We start from the raw sequence: 24447 nt of genomic DNA on the forward strand, positions 1-24447 counted from the left end.
CTCAGCAACTCGCCAATCGGGGAAGAGGTTAGACGGCTGTCAGCGACCGGTGTCTCCCGAAGGTTGCAGAGGAGTTTGAAGGGTTCTCTGTTAGAAATGTGAATATGATCAACTTGACACTGAAACAGGTTCGTTTTCTAAATCTCTTGTATACTTTTTAAATGTTCAATGCACGTATTTGTTGCTTTTTGCGCAACAATAAAAAATAAAAGTTGATGTTATTTTCATTAACAATTGATAAAAAATCTATTTTGTTTTTCATGGTAAGCATCAAAAATAATAATAAGACTTATTTTATTCTCCTTAACATTGTCGTTATGATTTGTTGTTTCCCTTCTTAATACTTACTGCACATGTCGTGGTTTAGAATCAAGCTAGCTATTAAAATAAACACGTATAATAACTGCTTTACATGCTTTTATTCATCAAACTACATCAAGCTTATATATTTATTTAATTTTATAACTGATTATGATCCATTTGAAGCTTCTTTAACTATATTCGACGTTTAATCTTAATGTGACTACATTTATAATATATTTTTTGAAATTGTTTGCTTAAGAAATGAATATAATTCGTATTATAGTTCATATATTTTTTTAAACGTATTGGAAAGTTCATACACAATCTTCATTAATGTTTGTTTAACTCCCTTCGCCTACCTTTGTACTGTGTTTTATTCTTCTACTGCTCATTGTATTTATCTTTTTGTGAACTTTCCGATGTGAGAAGGATAAAGAAATATCTCAAGTTTTTCAATCTTTGAAAACCACGGGTCAACCGTTCTCAGGTGTCCACGGCGCTCCGGGAGGGAAGTGTTTCTCCAACAGAGCTGTGCAGGAAGTGTCTGAACCGCATCAAGAAAACCAAACACCTCAACAGTTACATCAGCGTGACGGAGGAGTCGGCCCTCCAGCGAGCACGAGAGGCCGAGACCCGTCTGCAGCGAGGTGACTCCTCGTCCCTGTCGCAACACTTAAGAAAATATAATCTATTTACACTTCTATACCTGCACAGGTGCACCTAAAGGTCCTCTGGATGGCGTCCCCTTCGCCGTCAAAGACAACTTTTGCACCGAGAACATCAGGACCACGTGTGCGTCCAAGATGCTGGAAGGTTTGCGTGAACACAGATCCTGAGTCTACAATACGAGTCGTCGTGACAACAGATTTTGTGCTGCAGATTACTCGCCTCCGTACAACGCGACGGTGGTGCAGAAGCTGCTGGATCAAGGAGCTGTTCTTCTGGGGAAGACCAACATGGATGAGTTTGCGATGGGGTAAAACTGAACTGTTATTCAATTCAATTCAATTCAATTCAATTTTATTTAAAGAGTCTTATCATAACAAAGTTATCTCAAGACACTATACAGTTGAAATAAGACTACAGTTGATTAAGGAAAAATAGATCCCAGCAATTCAACAAAGAGCAAGAAACAAAACACTGTACAGTGAGCAATGGCGAGGAAAAACTTCCTTTTAGAAGGCAGAAACCTCGAGCGGAACCAGACTCATTGTTGACGGCCTGCCGCTTTCACCGGCTGGAAGGAAGGATGGGGGGGTAGACAGATGGATAAGGAGAGGAGTGAGGGAGGATATAGTGAGAGAAAAGAGGAGAGTGTAGGAGGGTCCATGGGGGTGCTGGAGAGAACTCGGGATCTGATGACGTGGTGAATGGCGTTATTCAAAGATTGTGACGTAGTTGTTTGTCACGACAGTAAATTACATTGATTTATCTTCAGATCTGGCAGCACAGACGGGGTCTTTGGTCCAGTGAGGAACCCCTGGAGCTACGCCGCCCCCTACCAGGAGCGGACGGGGGCGGAGCCGGACTCAGACTGGGTCATCAGCGGAGGAAGTTCTGGAGGCAGCGCTGCTGCCGTCGCGTCTCTCACCAGCTTCTTGTACGTTATTTATTTATGATAGGAATCAATCAACTCCTTCACTTCTTTTTTTTGTTTCCTCAAAGAGCGCTGGGATCCGACACCGGCGGTTCCACCAGAAACCCTGGAGCGCTGTGTGGCGTCGTCGCGGTGAAGCCAACATACGGTCTGCTGTCCCGACACGGCCTCATCCCGCTGGTCAACTCCATGGACGTGCCTGGAATTTTCACGCGTAGTGCCAGTGATGCCGCGCTCGTCCTTGGTAACCAATGGAAAACCATTTTATATATTGATAATGAGTTTAGTTTGATTTCATCACAGATAATAACGAGAATAAAATGTGATACAACTTCTTGTTTATAAGCCATTAAAATCCTTTTTTTGTTTCCTGTTTCCTCAGATGTTCTTCAAGGCCTGGACGTCAGAGACTCCACCACAGTGTCTGCACCAGCTTCGCCTCCAGGGCTGCCTGAAGACTTTGACGTTAAGAACCTCCGTGTGGGAATCCCCAAAGTAAGTCCCCGTTGAAAGTACAGATTCATGCGGGTCGCTAAATATGTATACAGTGATTAAATGATAAGATTAACAATGAGATGAAGATTGTGAATGTAATGCGGCTCCATCTTCTGGGGGAACAATAGCTGATTGGCTGAAATTAAAAGGAAAATTCAGATTCACCCATTGTTTTTTTTTGTGACCAAAATATAATATAAGTATATTAATATAATATAAAGGACACACTTTTCATATGTCAAAACAGATTTTATTTAGCAATGAAGAACACAAAGGAAAACCCTCAGAGTTCAACCAATCGGATCGTGTTAGTTTCATATAATAATGTTATTGGAGGATTGGAATGAAATTGCACAGCGTGATGGGATGGGACAGCCTAGACCGGACCGAAGTGCCGCCCGAGGGCCACATGTTTTCCCATCTGACTCTATTTTTGTGGCCCTCATGATGCCCGAGTAGAACTGATCTGAGGAATAAATGTTTCTTGAAGCTGATAATTGTATTTTGTAATTGTATTAACTCTAAATACAGATTTTTAAAGTTCTTTGTTTGGGACTTTTTTTTTTTTTTTCATTTTTCATTTTTTATTTCGAGTGAATATTAAGATCGTATTTAAAAAAAATAAAAAACATTAGCTTTGAATTAATAGATAATAAATATTTTGAAAGGATAATTTTTGTTGATCTTTTTTGTTAGTTTTTTATTCTTCTTTTGCTTGATGGTCCCTTGCAAAGGCCCCACATTTATTCTAGAGTATTTGTTTTAATAATGTTGTCGTGACCTCTGACCTTTACCTTTTTTTTTTCTTTTTTTTTTTTATAATAATAATAATAAAATGTTCTTTATTTTGAGTATTTTGAGCGTCACGTTTCATGCTTCATGTGACCTGATCATCTCTCTGCGATCACGTGTCAGGAGTATCACGCTCCGGGTCTTTCCGACGAGGTCGTGGAACAGTGGAGTCGAGTCGCCGACCTGCTGGAGAGGTCGGGGGCTCGGGTGGAGCAGGTCTCCCTCCCCCACACGCCGTATTCCATCGTGTGCTACCACGTCCTGTGCTGTGCCGAGGTGGCCTCCAACATGGCCCGATTCGACGGACTGGAGTACGGTGAGGACAACAAAAAAAGAAAAATCAAATCCCAAATGATGAACCCTCTAAGTATGTTTGGTCCTCCAGGCCACCGTAGCCCCGTGGACACGTCGACCGACGCCATGTACGCCTCTTCGAGACACGAGGGCTTCAACGACGTGGTGAGGAGAAGGATCCTGACCGGAAACTACTTCCTGCTCAGACAGTGAGTCGACAAACTCTCCTCGGGTTTGACACGTCCGCGCCTTCATTATCCGACGTCCGCAGGAACTACGAGCATTATTTCGTGAAGGCGCAGAAGATTCGGCGGCTGATCTCGGAGGACTTCTCCAGGGTCTTCGGCGCCGGCGTCGACGTGTTGTTGACGCCCACCACTCTGTCTGATGCCGCGCGCTACCTGGACTTCACGCAGGAGGACAACCGCACACGCAGCTCCCAGGAGGACGTGTTCACGCAGCCCGCCAACATGGCAGGTACAGGAAGTGTCACTCAACGTGGAAACTAACCGGAGTACGATTCCTCCGATCACTCTTTGGTCCGGATGAAAATATTGATACATCGATATTCAACAGCACTGTATCAAATAATAATAATATTTAAATAATATATTATTTTTCTTATAGTTATTTTTATGGTGTTAATTTTGTTGCTAATAAACTTCTGACCACTAGTTGGCAGCAGTCATTACATCCTTGACAAGTATTGGGACAAGCAGTCCTGTGAGTTGATGACTGGGGATGAGAGGATACAGTAGACTCCGTTGATGTTTGGACAAATTTTGGTTTGAAAACAAATGAATCAGTTACGACTTCGTCAAGAGTCATGTGGTCTGTAAATTCTGCAACACTAGAGTCAAGTACTAGACAATACTACACATAAATACTTGTTACTACAGTATAATAATATATTGTATCGTATTGCCCGATAAGATTAGATCTTATTTTATTATACCCTTTGGGAAATTAGATTCTTTCCAATACACATCCATACTTTTTAGTGGTACTTTTTTTTAAAGGGAATATTCTTGGAAGCTTCTGATCCAGACCTGAAAACCCAATAGGCTTTTTTTTTTAACTTACCTTAATGGTTTCCTGGATTCCAATCTAGATCAGCAAATATTTTTTAAGTCCCTCTGTCCAGCTTTGACGCTTCTAATTCCTTTTTTTCTCTAAGGAAGTTATTCAAGCAAGTTCTGAAAGGTTACTGCGGGACTTTTAATGATACTTTAAATAAAAAAGTTTTCTTCAGTTTGAGCATTATTTTGTTCCATCATTCATATTTGTGTAGGAAAAACTCTAGAGGGCGCTCAAGCTGGTTTTTACTTCGACACACTTACTTAATTAATTGCTAATAAGATTCTGTTGATCTTCATCCCCGCAGGTCTTCCCGCCGTCTCCTTGCCGACCGCTCTGTCCAAGCGAGGTCTTCCCATTGGCTTACAGCTGCTAGGCCCCGCCTTCCAAGACAAGAGGCTGCTCAGCGTGGCCCGATGGATCGAACGAAGGGTCGGCTTCCCCGCCATCGGTGAACTTCAGGAATCTGGCAACGAGGGAAGAGGGGACGCCAGGATCCCCGAACAAACGTCGGCTCTCTGAGGAACCGGTGGATACGAGGAAATGATGAAACAAAAACATAATCGTGAACAACAATCGCCACCGGAATGGACATAATTATACATCGAATGAAGTCGTTAAATAAAATGTTTTCCTTAAAAAATAAAGCTGAAAATTGAAGAATAAACAAAACTTTTTCTGCACAAAAGTTTCCATTTGTTGTCAAAATCCTTAATGTCTTCCCTTAAAACAAATAACTAATACTTTAAAACAATAGTCTCTGGTCGTCAAGGAGACATTTAGACCTTAAAGTCATGAACTGGGGAGTTTATGACTTTAATAATTACAGTAAACAAGGAGACTTTGATTGAAAGAATCTTAAAAACAAGGTGGATAATCCAACGTTACAGTCTTTCCATGAAATGCATAGGAGTTTTATATTAAATTATTTTAATTAATTGTTAATAGTGTGATCCACAAACGTTATAACACATACAATAACTAATACAATCTATTCGAATTTAATAAGAATTCAATTTAAACATTAAAAAAAATTATCAAATCATAATATTATTTATTATTAGTAGTAGTAGTATTATAGCCTGTGTTTTTAATTTGTCTCTTACGCTGTTACATTACTATTTCAATGGGCCTCAGTACGGTGGCCCAGAAGTCCAGAACAAATTTACAAACTCAAACAAAATTACAATGTATACAAGAATGTTAATACAAAATGTAGTAAAACCTCGGTAACATATTCTCCCTCCGTTTCCTTTAGAATTTAGAGACAAAATACAGATTTAGATTTCTGTTAATTCAAATAAATTGGGTCAAATTCCCGAACTAAGAAAGCTTAGTGATAAACCAAAATAAAAACGTGGTCAAATGCAAAAAACGTATTTTTCGTAAATCAAGGGTTGTTTTATTGCATCATCCATTTTATTACATTTTCCTGAAAAAAAAAAAAAACTCCATCCCTGCAGGAGCAAGGCGTGACGAGTTGACGTCATAAAGGAAGCGGAAGTCGACATTTCTGTCCAGTTTCCACTTTGATTGTTATTGGTCGAGATATCCTGTCAAGCTGGATCACGCAAACCCTCTACTTGTGAGTGTAGATTTCCAACTTTAAACTATCTCAGGTCTGATATCCGTTGAATTTTTTAAATGTTTTAAATATATAATAAATGCATTAAATTGTTTTGAGTATATATGATTGTTGGAAAGTCTCGTTACAGCCGTTCACTTACAAGGTGGTCGATTTATGTGTCGATGTGCTTTTATTTTGAAGGTGCATCTAAGCTAGTTCCGGTCGAGGAGGTCTGGATTCGAGCGGTTGACGCGCGGCTGAAAGTCTCACAACACAAACTGGGATCCATCATGTGCGGCGAATAAAGCGTCAGCCATGAAGACCCGCTGAGGGTTCACAGCTCGACCCGGTCTCACGCTCCCCCCCTCGGGGGCCAGAGTGCGTCGAAACCTCGACACCGCGGGGCCGCTAGAACCATGAGCTCCGAGCACCAGAGCGACGGCGAGGACGAGGCGAAGGACAGGCCGCAGGAGGAGGAGGACGGCGGCGGCGGCGGAAGGAGAGACGAACCGGAGGAGTCGGACCAGGAAGACCGGAATGAACGAGAACCGGAGCCCGCAGCCGAGGAACGAACGGAGCCGCCGGAGAAGCACGAAGAGACGCCGAGCAGCAGCAGCAGCATTGGCGGCAACAGCGTGTTCTCGTGGCTGCAGAGCAGGACCACCAGGAGGGGGTTGTTTGTAGACCCTGCCCGGGACAACTACAGGACCCTGACCAGCCTCTACCGCTCCATGAATCCCGCCGTGGAGTCTCTGAACCTGAGCTCGCAGACCCACGGAGCTGTTTTCAACCTGGAGTACTCGCCGGACGGGTGAGTTTTTTTTGTGGGTTAAAAGATATTCAATTAGTTTAGTTTAGGTTGAGAGAAAGTGACACTTGATCAGGGGCCACTGGTGTGAGGGGCCATCAAGTTAAAACAAATCAACAAATTAAAATTAAAAAGATTAAATATCCACTAAAATATGATTACATTTTGTATTTTATTGTAGGTCTGAGACAAACTTTTTATCCTAATAAGAACGAGCTAAGAGTTTTCTCAAAATAAAATAACTTTTTTACAGACAAAAAATTCGGTTTCAGTGTTTTTGTATTAGCTTCCATTTGACTCTCATTCTTAAAGGTTTTTGATATTTTTTGTTTTTTTATTTTAAAGAAAGTGCAAGATGATACAATCTAAGTCTAAAGATAAAGAACATAGAGCAAAGAAAAAAACAAAGACAAAGGATACAAAGATTAACATAGAATAGAATTATATTTTCACTCCTGCCCCCAAACTCAGAATGAAACAATATAATATCATGAGGAATGAATAAGTCCCTGAGTCTATTAGTGTTACATTCATGTTATTGTCTTTTTATACACGTTTAAAGTGATGGATATATTAAGAATTACTAGTGTTTTATTTATTATTATTTATATGTTAATTTTTTTTATTAATTATTATTTGCATCTATTATAATCTTTTTTGGTTATTATTGTTTCTCATCTGTGTATTTACTGCTGAAATTAGTTAATAGGAAGAATAAAGGAATATCAATCAATTTCCCTCCAGGAATTGAAGCATGCGCTGCTTTTTAGTTAATAAATATATATATATATATATATATATATATAATTTGTAGTTGAATTCACATAACACATTGTGACAAATAATTATTACTAAATCTCCGATGGAAAAATACATGACTTTTTTCATTATATCTGACTTTAAACTATGTTATTACTCACAGTAGTAACATGTGCTTACTAAGTTTTCTAACTCTTCAAATCTCGCCAAATAGTATTTAGCAAGTGTGTGTAAAACTTTTTTTTTTGGTTTTAATCTAAAAGAAAATCTGATATAAAAGCAATTTTCTCTCCTCTTAAATTTCTTTTATGGACAATAGAGACTCAGAAAAGTGAAAAAAGGAATAAAATAAATCCCTAAAGTCTTATTTAGCGACGGAAACAAATGCAAAATGAAATTGTTAGTTTTTAACATGACCTTTGAGCTCCTGAGGGCCACATAAATACAGTCAAAGGGCCACACGGTCAGCACCGTGTCCAGGTCTAGTGTACACTTTTGTTTATGGTGAACCAGACGCTGTAAACTAATCACGCAGACAAACTGGGTCAAGCTGGTGCGTCTGTGTCGGACTAATTCTGCGACGCTATGGAGGACACGACTGTGACGCCAGCCTTGTTCACACAAATGCATTTTTAATATTATTATATAAAAATATTATATAAAAATGATTTTCATTATTCAAATCGACGAGTAAATTGGACATAACAATTATATTTAAAATTGAAAAATGGTTAAAAGCATATTTACATTTCAAATAATTTTTTTTTTTTTTTTTTTTTAATGCAAATTTGTATTTATTAGTAATGTGTTGATGAAACAGTGTCATGTTGTTTAGTGGTCAGTAGGTGGCGCCATCAGTTTAAGAATTATGTGATTTATTTTAACAATAAGTTTGATTAGGATTATAATGATGTCTTTAATACGAGGCGATTTATATTCAATATTTTTATTGGTATTTACAAATGAGATCACAATGTAAAAATTCACAAGTCATTGGTTTTTCTTTTTAGAGAACAAAAATGCCAAAATGTAAGCAGAATAAAACCTTGGGTAATAAAAACAATAATACAAACGACAACACCTGCATCCTGCTCTTCATAAACTATAAAAATACTCTTTTTATTGATCCCTCCGGAGGTCTTCTTCGGGAAATAGTTTATCCAGTCACACAACAACACAGACGATGGATTCATGAAACAAGAACAAAGTGCAATAAAAATAAAGTGAAAGATAAAACATTCTAAATATAAAGATCATAGATCAAAGAAAAATAACAAAGAAAAAGGATACAAAGATTAACATGGAACAGAATCATATTTTCACTCCTGCCCCCAAACTCAGAATTTAAAAATCTAATAACACGAGGAATGAATGAGTCCCTGAGTCTATTAGTGTTGCATCATGGGAGGAGCATCTGTGCTTCATCTGCTTCTCTGCTCACTGATGACAGTGTTCAGAGGATGATGTCATCATCCATGATGGACAGTAGTTTGTCCAGTGATCTTCTCTCTTGTCACCAAATATGATGAAGGTTTCTTCTTCTGTTAATTCTCTAGTTGTGTATTTAATTTTTTCAACTTTGAGCTGAAATAAAACCCTTATTAGAGTCGTTGGTAACTTTGGATTTCCATGTTGCTGAAGCAGACTTTGTCGAGCCATCGGAGAAGTTCATCTAAAGAGAGTTTTCTTGCATATAAACATACATTCATTTTCTACCCCTTTATCCCTTGTGGGGGTCGCAGGGAGACTGGAGTCTATCCCAGAGTCATGGGGCGAGAGGCAGAGGACACCCTGGACAGGACGCCAGTCTGTCACAGACAACCATTTACACACACTATCATACCTATTGACAATTTCCCAAAGTTCTCAATTAACCTCTGTATTATGTGTTTTTAAATAAGATATAATTAATTTTTATAAAAATCATGATGGTTTTGACACATTTTTACCATATGAACAGCTGCTCTCTCAAGCCCCTCCCTCTGAGCTACATATGTCACGTCTAAACATGTTAGTATCACTGAATTAAAATGTATGTATTACTTCTAATATTGGAGCCAAAACAAATGTATCTCCTACTAATAAAGAAAGTGATTCTTGGATCACGATATAAAATCTAAATATAATTATGGGGCCTTTTGTTTCTTCTCCTATAATAAAAGACCTGTTGATCTTAGGTCTTTATAACAAGATAAACGTTGACGTGGCAAAATATCAAAAAGGAAAGTTGTTTTATAGTATATTTATTTAAATTAAATATGTTTAATTTAAGTACATTAAAAGACGTTTACAACTTTCAAAAAAATAGGTTTATAATATTTATTTCTGTAAATATTTAATGTTTTTTGTTTGAACAAGAACGTGAGAAACGGATTTATTTATTTACTTTATGGTCTAAATGATGTTATAGGTCTGATGCGAGGCCGTCAAACATCATAACTAATCACTAAAAAAAGGAAGTCGGTTGAAAACTTTCACAGTCACTGAAGTGGACAAACATGAGTTTCCTGACATGTGGTCACTGGTCTCAGGTCAGTTCTCACCGTGGCCTGCGAACAGACCGAGGTGCTGCTGTTCGACCCCATCTCCTCGCGACACATCAAGACCCTGACGGAGGCCCACGACGACTGCGTCAACAACATCCGGTTCCTGGACAACCGGCTGTTCGCCACGTGCTCGGACGACACCACCATCGCGCTCTGGGACCTTCGGAAGCTCAACTCCAAGGTGTGCTCGCTGCACGGCCACGCCAGCTGGGTGAAGAACATCGAGTACGACACCAACACGCGCCTCCTCGTCACCTCCGGCTTCGACGGCAACGTCATCACGTGGGACACCAACAGGTTCTTACTTCATATTTTTAAATCCAAATATTCGTGGTATCTTAACCCGGGTTCTCGCGGCCGCAGGTTCACGGAGGACGGCTGCCCGCACAAGAAGTTCTTCCACACCAGATACCTGATGAGGATGCGTTTGACTCCGGACTGTTCCAAGATGCTCATCTCCACGTCCTCGGGTTACCTGCTCATCCTCCACGACCTGGACCTGACGCAGTCGCTGGAGGTGGGAAGTTACCGCATGCTGCGAGCCCGCCGGACCCCCCTCAGTTCAGGTGAGCTCATCTGCAATCCCCTTGTTCGCCACTAGGCGTCATCTTTAAACGCCATCATTTTTGATTCAGACGGAGGAACGTCGTCGTCCAGGCCGGCCGGGAATCTTCGTCCAGGAAACGACTCCAGCAAGATTCATCCTCACAGAGAAGGTCAGACACGGCCTGTCAATCAAAATCTACTTCTTTTTTCTTTTGTTTTTAAGCATCCACCTTTTTTCGTCGCAGGCATTTCTCCCAGGAACAGTCTGGAGGTCTTGACTCCGGAGATCCCCGGAGAGAAGGACCGAGGAAACTGCATCACGTCGCTGCAGCTTCATCCTAAAGGCTGGGCCACTCTGATCCGCTGCTCCAGCAACATGGACGACCACGAGGTGAGAATGAAACAAAAACAAAGATTGTAATTCTTTGTTACAAAGGTTTAATAACTTAAGAATTACTATCGTTTTAATTATCTTTATTTTAAGTCTGGTTATACCTGTAAGTATATTCTCTTACTATACTCTATACTATACTAGTATTTATATTCTCACGTTTTTATTGACAAAAAAACACAAATAAACCTCTAATAATTTAGAATTTAGATAATTAGTTAATTAAGTAGAACTATAAGAATAATCCCCCAAAAGTGAATTCTCACCATTTATGTAAAAACTTTATTGACAAAACGGGAAAATAAACCTTTATCCTTTTAGAAGTTAAATAATAATGATTTAGAACAAAACATTATGGGTTTTTTTTTACCTTTTTATTTTTGTATAACATATTGAAAATGTTTTAATAACACACGTCATAACATTTACAAATTTGTAATGCATGAATCATTTTGAAAAATGTTTGTTTGTTTTTGTATGTTTTTGGAACTATGATATATATTTAAAAGTACTATAATCGTAAGTGAACTACTTTAAACAAAGTACATTTTTCTAGTCGGCTGTCAGATGTTCACATGATCAATGTTTTACTTCTACTCCAACTTCCTGAGGGGCCCCTTAAGTGCACCTTACACTACAAGGTCATATCAACTTAGGTGCAAGAATTATTTTTACGGAAAAAAAAGACAAATTCTGAAAAAATGAAGGTTGAACCAAACGTTCCCATCTTTTCCTTTCGGTTCATGCTGAAGCATTATTTATATTTCTTGCATCATAGTCTACATCTTGTAGACTTAAAAAAAAAAAGTTTTGGCCATGTCGTATCCAGGCCACCGTCCATTTAATGCACTATGTCGAAATAAAAACCAGAGAGTTGGCTTCGGTCTTTACAAGTGTTTAGAAGGGCTTGAGGGTGTAACTAGAGGGGCCTGAGAGAGCAGGGAGTTTGTCTGCAAAGTAAGGGCCTCAGATGACGTTTGTCTCCCTCTAGTGGACGTGCGTGTACGAGTTCCAGGAAGGGGCTCCCACCCGCCCGCTGGTGTCGCCCCGCTGCTCGCTGCGTCTCACCCACTACATCGAGGAGGCCAACGTGGGGCGGGGCTACATCAAGGAGCTGTGCTTCAGCCCCGACGGGCGCCTCATCTGCTCGCCGTACGGCTACGGCGTCCGCCTGCTGGCCTTCGACGAGCACTGCGGCGAGCTGGCCGACTGCACGCCGGTGCAGACCAGCTGCCTGCGCGAGGTGCGCTCCATCTACTCGCACAGCGACGTGGTGCTGACCACCAAGTTCTCGCCCACGCACTGTCAGCTGGCGTCGGGCTGCCTGAGCGGGCGTGTGGCTCTGTACCAGCCCAAGTTCTAGGTCCACCTCCACTGCCTTGTAAATACCTCCATATTTAACACGAACCAAGAGTCCGGATCGGATCGCCGCGGCTCGTCGTCTTTCACTAAAGCGTTCTCTGGACGAGGCTCGTCCTCCAGAGTGGACTCTGGGATATTAAACTTTAAAACACTGAAGATTGTTTCATCTGCTTCGATGAGTCGCACAAACACTCGCGAGTCGAGACTCGTCTGCTCTCGATCGCTCATGCCTTTTGGTTTCACTGGTGCTGCTTACGTGAGGAAACAATCATCGGAACCTCCACCTCTTCTTCTTCTTCTTCTCGTCTTCACCGTCATTTTTAAAACTTCTTTTTATCGTCTTCCATCGTCACGTTTTTTTCATTTTCCACGACAGTATTTTTTTTTTTTTGACCAACGATTAAATTTCCAGCTGGTTGGCCAGAGGTGAGTAAATCAAGTGCTCCTTGATAAGATGCAGTTTGAGAAACTACTATGCAGATTTAGCTCCCGGAGGGGGCGGAGCTTCTTATGACGACACTTTGTGCTCTGTTGTGAGGACAGAAGAACTAAACATTGATTTAAAAAGAAACAACCATGTTTGTTGGTTAATAAATGAAACTAATTTCTGTGTGAAATCTTGAGTTTAAAGTATGTTTTTCACTGAAGAAAGTGTCTTAATCTCAGCTTTTGAACAACAATTTTGTGTTGTTTTTTCTTAACACGAATTACAGTCGAATTAAAAGGTTCCTCTGCAGCACAGGAACAACGTTTGGTTCTTTCGCGTCACCTGGATAATAAAAAATATAGCAGTGACCGCTAGAGGGCGTTAGTGCTTCATAACTTCCGTGACGGTAGATTTGTTTCATAAACGTTCAATATTTCTTTCCTTTTTTCAGCTCAACACCCCAAAAAACGGTTTCAATAAAATCCAAATGTTCAAGCAATTGTTTGAACATTTAGATTTTATTTAACATTTTGATTTAATTGTTATTTGTTGATACATTTTTAAAGTTTGTTTTTTGAAAAACAACTTTTTTAATGAAAACATTTTCTAATTTCTTACCATTAATGAAAATGATTTTGTTTTATTTTTATTGCAGCACAGTTTTTTTGAACAATCAGATGTATTTTTTTCATCCAAAAAAAGTGTCTTGAAAAAATAATGGCTTCAAGATGATGTGTTTAAGAATTATCTTTTGTCTGGTTCATTTATAGGTAGATGTCGTATTCATTTCTAATTTTTTTTTGAAGCAACTTTTTTGATTGAAAATATATTTTTTAATTGAAGCACTTAATTACTTTGAAACTTAATATAATATAATACAAAATAATGATTAAAACAACTTTCCTTCAAGAAACATCTTAAGACGTTTTTATTTGATCAGGCTTTTCCTTGATTTTCTGGAACTCCTGTTGTGTTATCAGTATTATCTTGATCTTCAAAGTATATACTTTATTGAATATTGTTTTGATTGTTTAAGCGCTTTGTGACCCTGGTCTAGAAGCACTATATAAATAAAAATGACTTACTTTTTGATAAACCAAGTTGTAAATAATTAAATAATCAAACAAATAATTACCATCTCCATCATTTGACGTCTCGGCTCCAAAAGGTTGTTTTATTGAACGTGTTCTTTTGCTGATGAATAATGGAAGCATTTGTGGCTCAAACAAGAAACTTTTATTCGCACAAACGTTGAGGTTCAAATGGGCTTCAGTCAAAACAAGTGTCCTGGTTCTGATCAGACCAGCTGACCATGACTTCTCTACACATTACAAATAAAATAATTATAGAAAATAACTTTTAATTTTCCACTAATAGCTCAACAATTTCAACAAAAAGTTGTCACATCACTGAATCACATTTAAAGAACGTTTTCCGTCTTGTTTTCTGAATCTGTAATCCGGGCCGAACCGCCCGTCGTCCTCACACCCCCCTGGTTCTGATGGACCGGGCCTTCCTGGTCTCCTGCTGCGCCCGCTGGCTCTCCCGGCGCCGGTTCAGGACTTTGGTTGTGGCGCGAAGCTTCCGCAGCCTCAGAGCCCGCAGACGCAGCTGGAGGTCGAGCGGGATCTTCCCCCCGTTGGCCCGGATCTCCTTCAGCCGCTGGACGGGCGTCTTGGTCAGGCTGAAGTCGCAGATGGTGGCCCGGGGCTCCATGCCCACGTGGCAGTTACGCATGGAGGGGAAGTAGCCCTCGGCCCAGACCACCACCTTGTACTCGCCGGGGTTCAGGAGTCGCCAGTAGTCGCCTCCGGCAGCTGTCGGGGAGAAACGAGTCGTTTGGCTTTTACTCGGTCAAGCAAAGGTTGCTTCGATCAAATATATATTTTCTATTAAAACTTCTTTTTTTTTTCAATCATGAAAAAAGTTCAATTAAAAAAAAATCAGTAAAAAAAAGTCTAAATTATTCAATTTCCAAAGGTTTTCTTTGATAAAATTGAAAAAAAAAAGTTTATATTGAAGTGAAGCATGTTTTGATGTTCTTTTTATGATTCATGTACATTGAAGTGAAAAGGTTTGAGTTATTTTTTTCTATTTAAGTGAAAAAGTGTCATTCATTTCAATAGTTAAAGTGAAGAAAGTTTTTCAAACTATACAACCTTTCCATGCTAACTATCCATGCTAACTGTCTCTGCTAACTGTCCACGCTAACCCTTCAATACAACCTGTCCATGCTAACCAATGCTAACACTTAAATAGAAAAAACACAAACCTTTTTCACTTCAACGCATATAAATGAGTTCAAAATGTTTTTCACTTCAATAAAAAAACAGGTTGCATGGACAGTTAGCACGGAGAGTTAGCATTGACAGGTTGCATGGAGAGTTAGCATTGACAGGTTACATGGAGAGTTAGCATGGACAGTTCGCATTGACAGATTGCATGGACAGTTAGCATGGACAGTTAGCATGGACAGTTAGCATTGACAGGTTGCATGGAGAGTTCGCATGGACAGTTAGCATTGATAGTTTGCATGGAGAGTTATCATGGTCAGTAGCATTAGTAGGTTGCATGGAGAGTTAGCATGGACAGTTAGCATTGACAGGTTGCATGGAGAGTTAGCATGGACAGTAGCATTAACAGGTTGCATGGAGAGTTAGCATGGACAGTTAGCATTGACAGGTTGCATGGAGAGTTAGCATGGACAGTTAGCATTGATAGGTTGCATGGAGAGTTAGCATGGACAGTTAGCATTGATAGTTAGCATGATCAGTTAGCATGGACAGGTTGCAGGTTCACTTTGGTGTTTTCCTTTGACCATAAAAAATGTTGTGGGCTGCACTTCTGATGCCTGGTCTAACCTGATCTGATGTCGTGGTCGTGATCTTCCACTTTGACGATCGCGTCTGCTATTCCTTTTTTGGAAAGTTTATCTCGGATCACGCCTTTGATCCCTCTGTGCGTCTGAAGATTGAAAACATTTGTTAAGATAATTCACGATCCGAACACGAGACCTTCAACCTGCCTGTTCCATGTAGACCAGCAGAGACTCCTTGTTGTTCTCCCACTCCTGCGGGAGTTCCGAGGCGTGAGGGAACTTGTCGCAGGAGAGCTCCACGGTCACCTCGAAGCAGTTGGTGTGCATGTAGCTGAAGTCGTTCATACCTGCGGGACACGCCCATTATTTCACACCTTCAGACCCAGGACCAGACCCAGGACCACTCACTTCCTGGGACGGTGTGCCAGGCTCCCCCGTTGATGATGTTCCTGTGAACCTGGAAGTCCTCGTAGTGGCACATGCGGCGGTTGGGGTTGGCCATGACCAGGTTGGTGGAGGCGTAGGCGGTCGCCAGCCAGCGGAAGAAGGCGTCGTCCGGCGTGGGCGTGTCCTCCTGGGGGGCCCAGTCCCGCGTGCAGTCGAAGGGGTACGTGACCACCAGCTCGCCGCCGTGGAGGTTGGCGCTCAACACAAAGGGGATTTCCTCCATCCAGCTGATGACGGCTCGAGTCACAGGTGCGACCTGAACACGTTTGTATTCAATAGATGCTGGAATTAGTCTGGAAGTGTTTCATTTAATAATAATAATAAAATGAATGAAAATATGCAGATAAAACAAGCGTAATTCCAAAAATAAGGCCCATTTTTCTGTTTATTCTTTGTATCGGAAATGTTTTATTTTATTTAAGCAACCTTTTAAAAAAAAGAAAAAGTAAATTATTTTAATTAGAAATATGTCTTTTAATTGACTTTTTCATTGAAAATATTTATTTGATTAAAGCAACTTTTAAAAATGGACTTTTTTTTTATTAAAACAACTTTTCTGTATGAACAAATATTTTTGATTAAAGCCAATTTTTTTTATTTAAAAATATTCTGGGGGATTTGAGCTTTTTTTTTTTAATTATTTTTCTTTTAAACATCTTATTTTTAAATGTATATTGTTTTATTAAAATTTAAAATGTTTTTTTTAATTGAAGCTACAATTTAATAGTAAAAACGTATTTTTTTTGATAGAAGAAACTATTTATTAATTGAAATTGTTCATTTTGAATTGAAGCAAATATTTCTTTTGATTTGAATTATTTTCGGCTTTAAAAAAAATAACCTTTATTCGCACAAACATTGATGTTTAATTGGCCTTTGGTTCTTATGACTTCTCTAAACATTACAAATAAAATAAAAATGGAATTAGAATAGAAAAAAAAGTATTTTCTTTCAATTTCCATTGACATGAAAATCATAAAACAAACTCCAAATTTCAAGCTTGTTCTTTGGGAAAAATAATTATTTCAATGGCTTTAAAAGGTAAATAAGTTGTCTGTACAACTTGTTACTTTTTCTTTCATTTTACACACAGTATTTTAATTCTGATAATTAAAAAATGCATTTTCTTAAGTATATATTTTTGAATTTGTAGCCTTTTAAATTCAATTTAAAAATGTTGGTGTAATAGTGCCAACATTTTTAAATTGAAGGCTTAGGAATTATATTAAATTTGTGTTGAAATTTTGAAAATATTCCAATTATTTAATTGAATAATACATTTAAAATGTTAAATTGAATCATGGAATATTCTAATAGTACTGATATACTTCCTCTGTGTCATTCCTACCATGGCATCTTCTTGAGTGTAGTATTCCGGGATGGGGATGTAGTGGTTCGGTACTTTGGATTTGTCCGTCGCCGTCTCCTGAGAATCCCACCAGATGTTGTTGAGGTCGGGAAAGTTGTGGTTGAGATCGATGCCCTCCACGGTGTAGCGTCCGTCAGCCCAGCCGGCCAGTTCTGACCCCTGAGACGGTTTTAGATTTATTCATGTTTAATAGAATCACATTTAGTTAAAAACACAGTTCATTTAATCTTAATAATTAAATACGAATTAAATAATCAATAAATAATAATACATGTTTGACCTATTTCTCTAAAATACAAATGAAATTGAAACACAATACAATAACCTAAAATGCTTGGTTAAATATATATATTGTTGATTGTCTATAATAATAATAATAATGTTTCCATTTATTGTTAATGTATTTCAATATTTTAATAATTAAAACAAAGATTTTTATCGTTTATTTAGATTTGAAATTTCTAACTAATTTTTTAGACAGTATGTGAAGGAAGTTACTAAAGAATATCTTAAACGTTAAACAATAAAACTTTTTGCAATAAACATCGGCCATTGATTGTAAGCTAACATGCTAATGTGCTAATAAAAACAAAGTCCTAATAAAAGAGGTTAAAATCATCTGAAAACGATTTAGTTATTTATCTAAAAGTTGTGGAGAAGGTTTAGTCTGTACTTTAGTTGCAATATATGTATATATATTCTCTTTTTTATTGTTTCTGTATTGTATGTTCTTAATGGTCACAACAATTTGTTGATCTAACAATGGTGCTAACTGCTAACTAGCTTGCTTGTAACAGCACTTTAATGCAGTAGTACATTTAAAAATATATATTTTTAGTTTCAAATAAATAATAGACACAAAAACTGTAATAAAGAAGATGATCTGGTCTCTTTATTTTGACTTTACCTTGTCATAAGCGTACTCGTGTCCATCGGGGTTCATGGAGGGCAGCAGGTGGATCCGTGTCTCCGTGATCAGCCTCACGACGCGTTGGTTTCCCTTCTTGTACTCGCGGCACAGATACTGCATGAGGTTCAGGACCAGCTCGCGGCCCAGAACCTCGTTCCCGTGCATCCCCGCCACGTACCGAAACTCGGGTTCTCCTGCCAGAGAGAGAAGAACAGAACCACGAAGGTCACGCTGCGTTTAATAAAGTCCAGAAGTGAAGAAGAACTAAATAAAAGTCAGACATTCCTGAAAATAAACTCACAAAGGACACATTTGAACGTATTGCTGACACAAACAAATCTGCAGTTACCGTAAAAAAAAAGCAAATCAAAATCAGCTGTTGACTCATGCGTGGGATGTAGAAGATGCTGAATCAGCGAAAACTCAAAACACTTGAGAATTCCCGAAGCTACGACTCACCGAGTTCGTGTTTGCCGGGGTTGTCCGACATCTCCATCACGTAGAGTTTGAGGCCGTTGTAGCTCTTCCCGATGGTGTAGATCCGGGTGATGTCGGGACAATCCTCCGCCACAGACTTCATCAGCTGCAGGACGAACAGGACGAGTTAGACGAAGAAAATTAAATCGTTTTCATCATCATCTTCAACACTCACCGTTCTCATGTCCTTGTAGTTGTGGTGACGGAAGTCCAGAGGGTCTTTAGATGCGAGTAATGGATCGATAGGATCTGAAAGATTGTAAAAGTATATGCTAGAATGACGGAGAAACAGTTTGAACGTGAACTAAAAAGTATACCAGATAATGCTATGTTAGCTGAAGTTAGCTCTGCAGCTTTACCATAGACTACAAAAAAGTAAACCTCAGAATGCTACATTAGCTTAGGTTAGCTATCTAGTTTTACCATCAACTACAAAAAAGTCAACCAGAGAATGCTACGTCAGCTGTAATTACCTATGTAGTTTTATTATTAACTACAAAGAAGTCAACCATGGAATGATACTTTAGCTGTAGTTAGCTCTAGTTTTACCATCAACTACAAAAAAGTAAACCGGAGAATGCTATGTTAGCTATAATTAGCTTTGTTGTTTTATTATTAACTAAAAAAAAGTAAATTGCAGAATGTTACATTAGCTGTAGTTAGCTCTGTAGTTTTCCCATCAACTACAAAAAGGATAAACTGCAGAATGCTATATTAGCTATAATTAGCTCTGTAGTTTTATTATCAACTACAAAAAAAGTAAACTGTAGAATGCTATGTTAGCTATAATTAGCTTTGTATATTTGTGTTATATTATTAACCACAAAAATGTAAATTGAAGAATGCTATGTTAGCAGTAGTTGGCTCTGTAGTTTTACCATCAACTACAATAAAGTAAATCGCAGAATGCTACATTAGCTGAAGTTAGCTCTGTAGTTTTCCTGTCAACTACAAAAAAAGTAAACCAGATAAAGCTAAGTTAGCTAAAGTTAGCTTTGTAGCTTTACCATCAACTCCAAAAAAGTAAATCGCAGAATGCTACGTTAGCTGTAGTTAGCTCTGTAGCTTTACCATCAACTCCAAAAAAGTAAATCGCAGAATGCTACGTTAGCTGTAGTTAGCTCTGTAGTTTTACCATCAAGTCTGCAGCCCAGGATCTCTGCTCTGAGGCAGATGGTTCCGTTGGCGTACCAGGTCTGAGGGTTGATCCGGATGTACCTGGCAACAGTGGGAACAGGCAGCAGGCCCAGGACTGGAGTTTCTGGATCTTGATTCCCCACAAATATCTGCAAAATCAAGTCAGACGTGGCTCAGTGGGCGACCGGGCGGGAAACCAGGAGGCAGCTCAGCAGCCTCTTCAGCAATCGTGGATTCCCGACTTATGAAGTTTGTATTTTTAGTACAAACAGGCCAAAAAAAAAGCTACAAATCTTCTTTTGACAATGAAAGAAAAACAAAAACAATGATAAAAACATTGATTTACCGCCTCCTGACTTCCGTTCATGCATGTCTTCCAGTCCACGGAGTCATTGCTCAGCTGCACCTTGTACGTATGAACCCAGTCCCAGCTACGAACACAAACAAGAGTCTCAGCTCCACGAGTCAAATCTCATCCAGGATCAGGACCCGGACCTCCAGATGGAGCTGCGGCCCTGCAGGACGACCCCCGTGAAGCGGGTCTGGTAGATGGCGTCCACCTCCAGCCACTGGTGGCGGTCCTTGTAGTCGGCACACCAGGCGCCGTCGTACGCGTCGCCGTCGTGGATCCCGGACTGAGGACAGAACGGAGACTTTATAAATAAAAAATACTTACTTACTTACTTACGTCGGGAACAGCCACAAGAAAAGAAAAGAGGCTGACTCAGCGCAGGATTGCACAAGAATAATCGAGAACAGATGTGGTTCTACTTTGAGCTCTAGTTTGAGTTTCGGATTCAAATGGAAACAGATCAATGATAGTATTGTATTTGATCAAAGAGCTATTGTCTATTGACTAGACCCTAAGCTAACGTTAGCAGCTTTGTTTGGCTACCGCTAGAAAAACTTTTGAATGGATCCTATGCTAGCTGCTAACTTATGTATTTATCGTTGAAGCTAAAAATAGAAAGTTTGTTAAATATGTGCGTTAAGGTAAAAATAAAACAACTACCACATTGGTTACAGTATTTCTAATGTTGAAACAGAAGTTGGCATAATGAAGCTAATGTTAGCACTTTGGAGCTGATGTCAACAAGTTGGAGCTAATGTAAGCAGGTTGAAGGTAATGTCAGCAGGTTGAAGCTAATGTTAGCAGGTTGAAGCTAATGCCAGCAGGTTGAAGCTAATGTTAGCAGGTTGAAGCTAATGCCAGCAGGTTGAAGCTAATGTTAGCAGGTTGAAGCTAATGCCAGCAGGTTGAAGCTAATGTTAGCAGGTTGAAGCTAATGCCAGCAGGTTGAAGCTAATGTTAGCAGGTTGAAGGTAATGTCAGCAGGTTGAAGCTAATGTAAGCAGGTTGAAGGTAATGTCAGCAGGTTGAAGCTAATGTTAGCAGGTTGAAGCTAATGCCAGCAGTTTCTAGCTAAGGTTAGCAAGTTTGAGCTAATGTTAGCAGGTTGAAGGTAATGTCAGCAGGTTGAAGCTAATGTTAGGAGGTTAAAGCTAATATCAGCAGGTTAAAGCTAATGTTAGGAGGTTAAAGCTAATGTTAGCAGGTTGAAGCTCATGTTAGGAGGTTAAAGCTTATGTTAGCAGGTTGAAGCTAATGTTAGGAGGTTAAAGCTTATGTTAGCAGGTTGAAGCTAATGTTAGGAGGTTAAAGCTTATGTTAGCAAGTTAGAGCTAATGTTAGCATGTGGGATATTCGTTTTCAATCATCAAACTTTATTTTATTGATTTATTTAGCTTTAATTGTAGTACAGAAGTTTATATATTGAGTATAACTGATCAAATGAATGACAATATTAATATTAAAACTTTTTTTTCCCTCAGATGTAAAATCCAGGATCCAGACAAGACTGAGACAAATTGTAAGTTTATTTTTTTTTAAAGTCTAGTGAGTCAGTCCAGCACTGTTTAGTTCTTGATAATAAGTTAAAAATAATATTTTTTTAATTGAATGCATTTTTGAGTGTATTATTCGAATTATAAGAGTTCCAAAATAAATTTAATAACTTGAATGGAATGAATCCCAAAGATTGTATGACTAAGAGAAGATAAGAAGAAGATAAATGTTCTGCAGCTGCAGAAACTCCTGCTGATGTTTATTGTCTTCTGGCCTTTGACCTCTGACCCACCTGGATGTTGAGCCTCCCGCGGTGAGGTCCCAGACCCGTCCTCTGGTAGGACGACGCCTGGATCTGGCTGTCGTCCACTCGCAGCGACTCCATGCCGATCGGAGGACACTCTGGCAGAGGAACAGAAGAAAACAAACAGAGTTTAGAAACGTTGGCTCTGGTTTCCCACGGCGTCTCACTCGGGGCCCCTTCGTTCGGATCAGCAGCTTCAGGGTTAACATTCCGCCTCCGTCCCTGGAGTTTCCCGGTAATCTGACCCTCCAGGGTTTGTCGTGTCCTCGGTCGTGTTTTAATATCTCCGATCATCTCTGGTGAGGAACCGAGGATGTGGGGCGGAGGAGGAAGTTTGGCCTTAGATAAGTGAAGCCTCCAGGACTTGGAGTGAAACCTGAGACGCTCACCAGGGGCCAAATAGAGTGAAGCTGCTGCAGCTGCAGCGCATTTTGGAAAGAACAGCAACATTCCCATCAATCACAGAGTTTTCAAAAATACATCAATAAATCACTTTGTAGTTCGGAACTTAAATAACTGGTCGACTGTTTTATTGATAATAAGGATTGTTAAATAAATAAATCCATTCTTTGAATTAAAATAACTATTTAATAAAAAATAAAGAAAAATATAACATTTAAGTGAAAATAATACAGATTTAGTTTAAAAATATAAAAACAAAGTTCATGTGGACGCAAGCAAATGTTACCAATTAAAAAAAAAAAAAAAAAAGGATTTTCCGTATTCTCAAAAAATTTTCAATTAATTTTTTTTTTTAAAAAGGCATAAAATGATAACGTCTGTGTCAAAGAAAATGACATAAAACCTAAGTCCATGTTATGGTCGACAATTTCAACACAAATCAATTTTACTGAATTCATTTTAATGTATTTTCTCAAGTTTCTATTATCTGGGGCAAAAAGTTCCTAAAATGTATTGAGAAAATTCCAAAATAAAACCAAAGTTTATGTTCGAACAGACATAAATCCAGAAAATATATATGTTTTCTCTCTCTTGCATCTCAGATGCAAGATTTTTCTTTAGTAGTAGAGTCATTGGTATTGAAGTGATGCTATATTAGAAAAGCATCAACTTTAAAATCAATTAAAAAAAACATTTAAACATATTAAAAAAGTTAAGAATAATTGAATTCTATCAGTTAAATACTCACCAAGTGCTATTTTCTTTTCTTTCTTTTCCTCTGGATTCCCATCTTTGGTCACTTTGTGGACGTCTGGCTGTTTCCCAGTCGTCGTCGGCATCATCGTGGTCGTAGAGTTGAGTAAACTGACGGTCGTGCTCAAGGGCACGGCGGTAGAAGAGGAACCAGCAGTCGTGGCGTCGCTCGGCAGACCGGCTGCCTGTAGAGCGCCCGCCAGCAGGATCACAGCAGCCAGCAGTGATTTTTCCATCTCGCTCTTTGTGTTTCTGCTGCAGAAGTGGAGCGAGTTTATATGTCAGAGGCTCCATCTCTCCTCCTCCTCCTCCTCGGACCCTCATCCCTCCCTCGCTCACCCTGAGCCAACAAAAATGTAAGTTCCCCCCCTTTTTTTTTTTAATCGATTCCTGTGTATATTATCCACGTCGAGATGTTTCCCTTTGTTTGTTAGAGTAAAGCTTCTTTTAATAACATCACAAACAAGCAAAGTTACTTTTAGAAACTTGTTTATTTGTTTGTTTTAACAGCAAATTATACTTTAGTCTGTAAAAGCAAAGAAGCTAGTGATGGTCTAATGAAGCTTCATGGAGCAGTGTCATTATTTTCAGAGTCCACTAGATGGCGGTCTGTACACTATTTTTTTCTTTGTTTCTGTTCTAATGAAACATAATTTTTAAACTTATGGCGCCACCTACTGACCACTCAACATCGACATGTCACTGTTTCATGAAGCTTCATCAACACATCACTAATTTGTAGTATTGTCAAGTACTTGACTCTGGTGTTGCAGAATTTACAGACCACATGACTCTTGACGAGACCACCAAAACATGTGCAAACATCAGCTTTTAAATCTCGACTGTATCCTCTCATCCTCAGTCATCTCAGAGACCTCTCAGGAATGTATTCCTTCTGCTGAGGACGTAATGAATACCGGAAGTTTAATTGCAACACAAAAATGCATGTTAATTTTAATTAACAGAATCATTTTATTCGACCCATTTATTGAAATGTAAACCACAAAATAATTACGCTAA

The 24447-nt window shown here is 39.2% G+C and overlaps 3 protein-coding genes across 3 annotated transcripts; 2 read left to right on the forward strand and 1 right to left on the reverse strand.

The window, feature by feature from the left end:
* The first annotated feature begins 37 nt into the window (after positions 1-37).
* Positions 38-5196, forward strand: qrsl1 (glutaminyl-tRNA amidotransferase subunit QRSL1). The gene is made up of 11 exons (XM_087779319.1): positions 38-128; positions 791-950; positions 1018-1116; positions 1183-1279; positions 1742-1903; positions 1969-2144; positions 2283-2395; positions 3311-3503; positions 3573-3690; positions 3753-3958; positions 4866-5196. Exons 1-11 carry the CDS (start codon positions 105-107, stop codon positions 5078-5080), a joined length of 1563 nt encoding a protein of 520 aa, XP_087635445.1. The 5' UTR covers positions 38-104; the 3' UTR covers positions 5081-5196.
* A 1183-nt stretch (positions 5197-6379) lies between these two features.
* On the forward strand, positions 6380-13692 carry dcaf10 (DDB1 and CUL4 associated factor 10). Its single transcript, XM_087779321.1, has 6 exons — positions 6380-6936; positions 10224-10535; positions 10602-10804; positions 10874-10954; positions 11030-11175; positions 12167-13692. The coding sequence occupies exons 1-6, from the start codon at positions 6542-6544 to the stop codon at positions 12536-12538; spliced, it is 1509 nt and encodes a 502-aa protein (XP_087635447.1). The 5' UTR covers positions 6380-6541; the 3' UTR covers positions 12539-13692.
* A 71-nt stretch (positions 13693-13763) lies between these two features.
* On the reverse strand, positions 13764-23675 carry cpxm1a (carboxypeptidase X (M14 family), member 1a). The gene is made up of 13 exons (XM_087779320.1): positions 23423-23675; positions 22261-22370; positions 20618-20757; positions 20469-20553; positions 20121-20271; positions 19161-19234; positions 18968-19091; positions 18506-18702; positions 17578-17757; positions 16191-16485; positions 15990-16129; positions 15826-15928; positions 13764-14781 (listed from the first exon to the last, which is right to left on the reverse strand). Exons 1-13 carry the CDS (start codon positions 23661-23663, stop codon positions 14447-14449), a joined length of 2175 nt encoding a protein of 724 aa, XP_087635446.1. The 5' UTR covers positions 23664-23675; the 3' UTR covers positions 13764-14446.
* Between the last annotated feature and the right edge of the window lie 772 nt (positions 23676-24447).

The sequence above is a fragment of the Callionymus lyra genome, chromosome 18, assembly GCF_982586985.1.
Source record: "Callionymus lyra chromosome 18, fCalLyr1.hap1.1, whole genome shotgun sequence".
In the NCBI taxonomy this organism is placed as follows: Eukaryota; Metazoa; Chordata; class Actinopteri; order Syngnathiformes; family Callionymidae; genus Callionymus; species Callionymus lyra.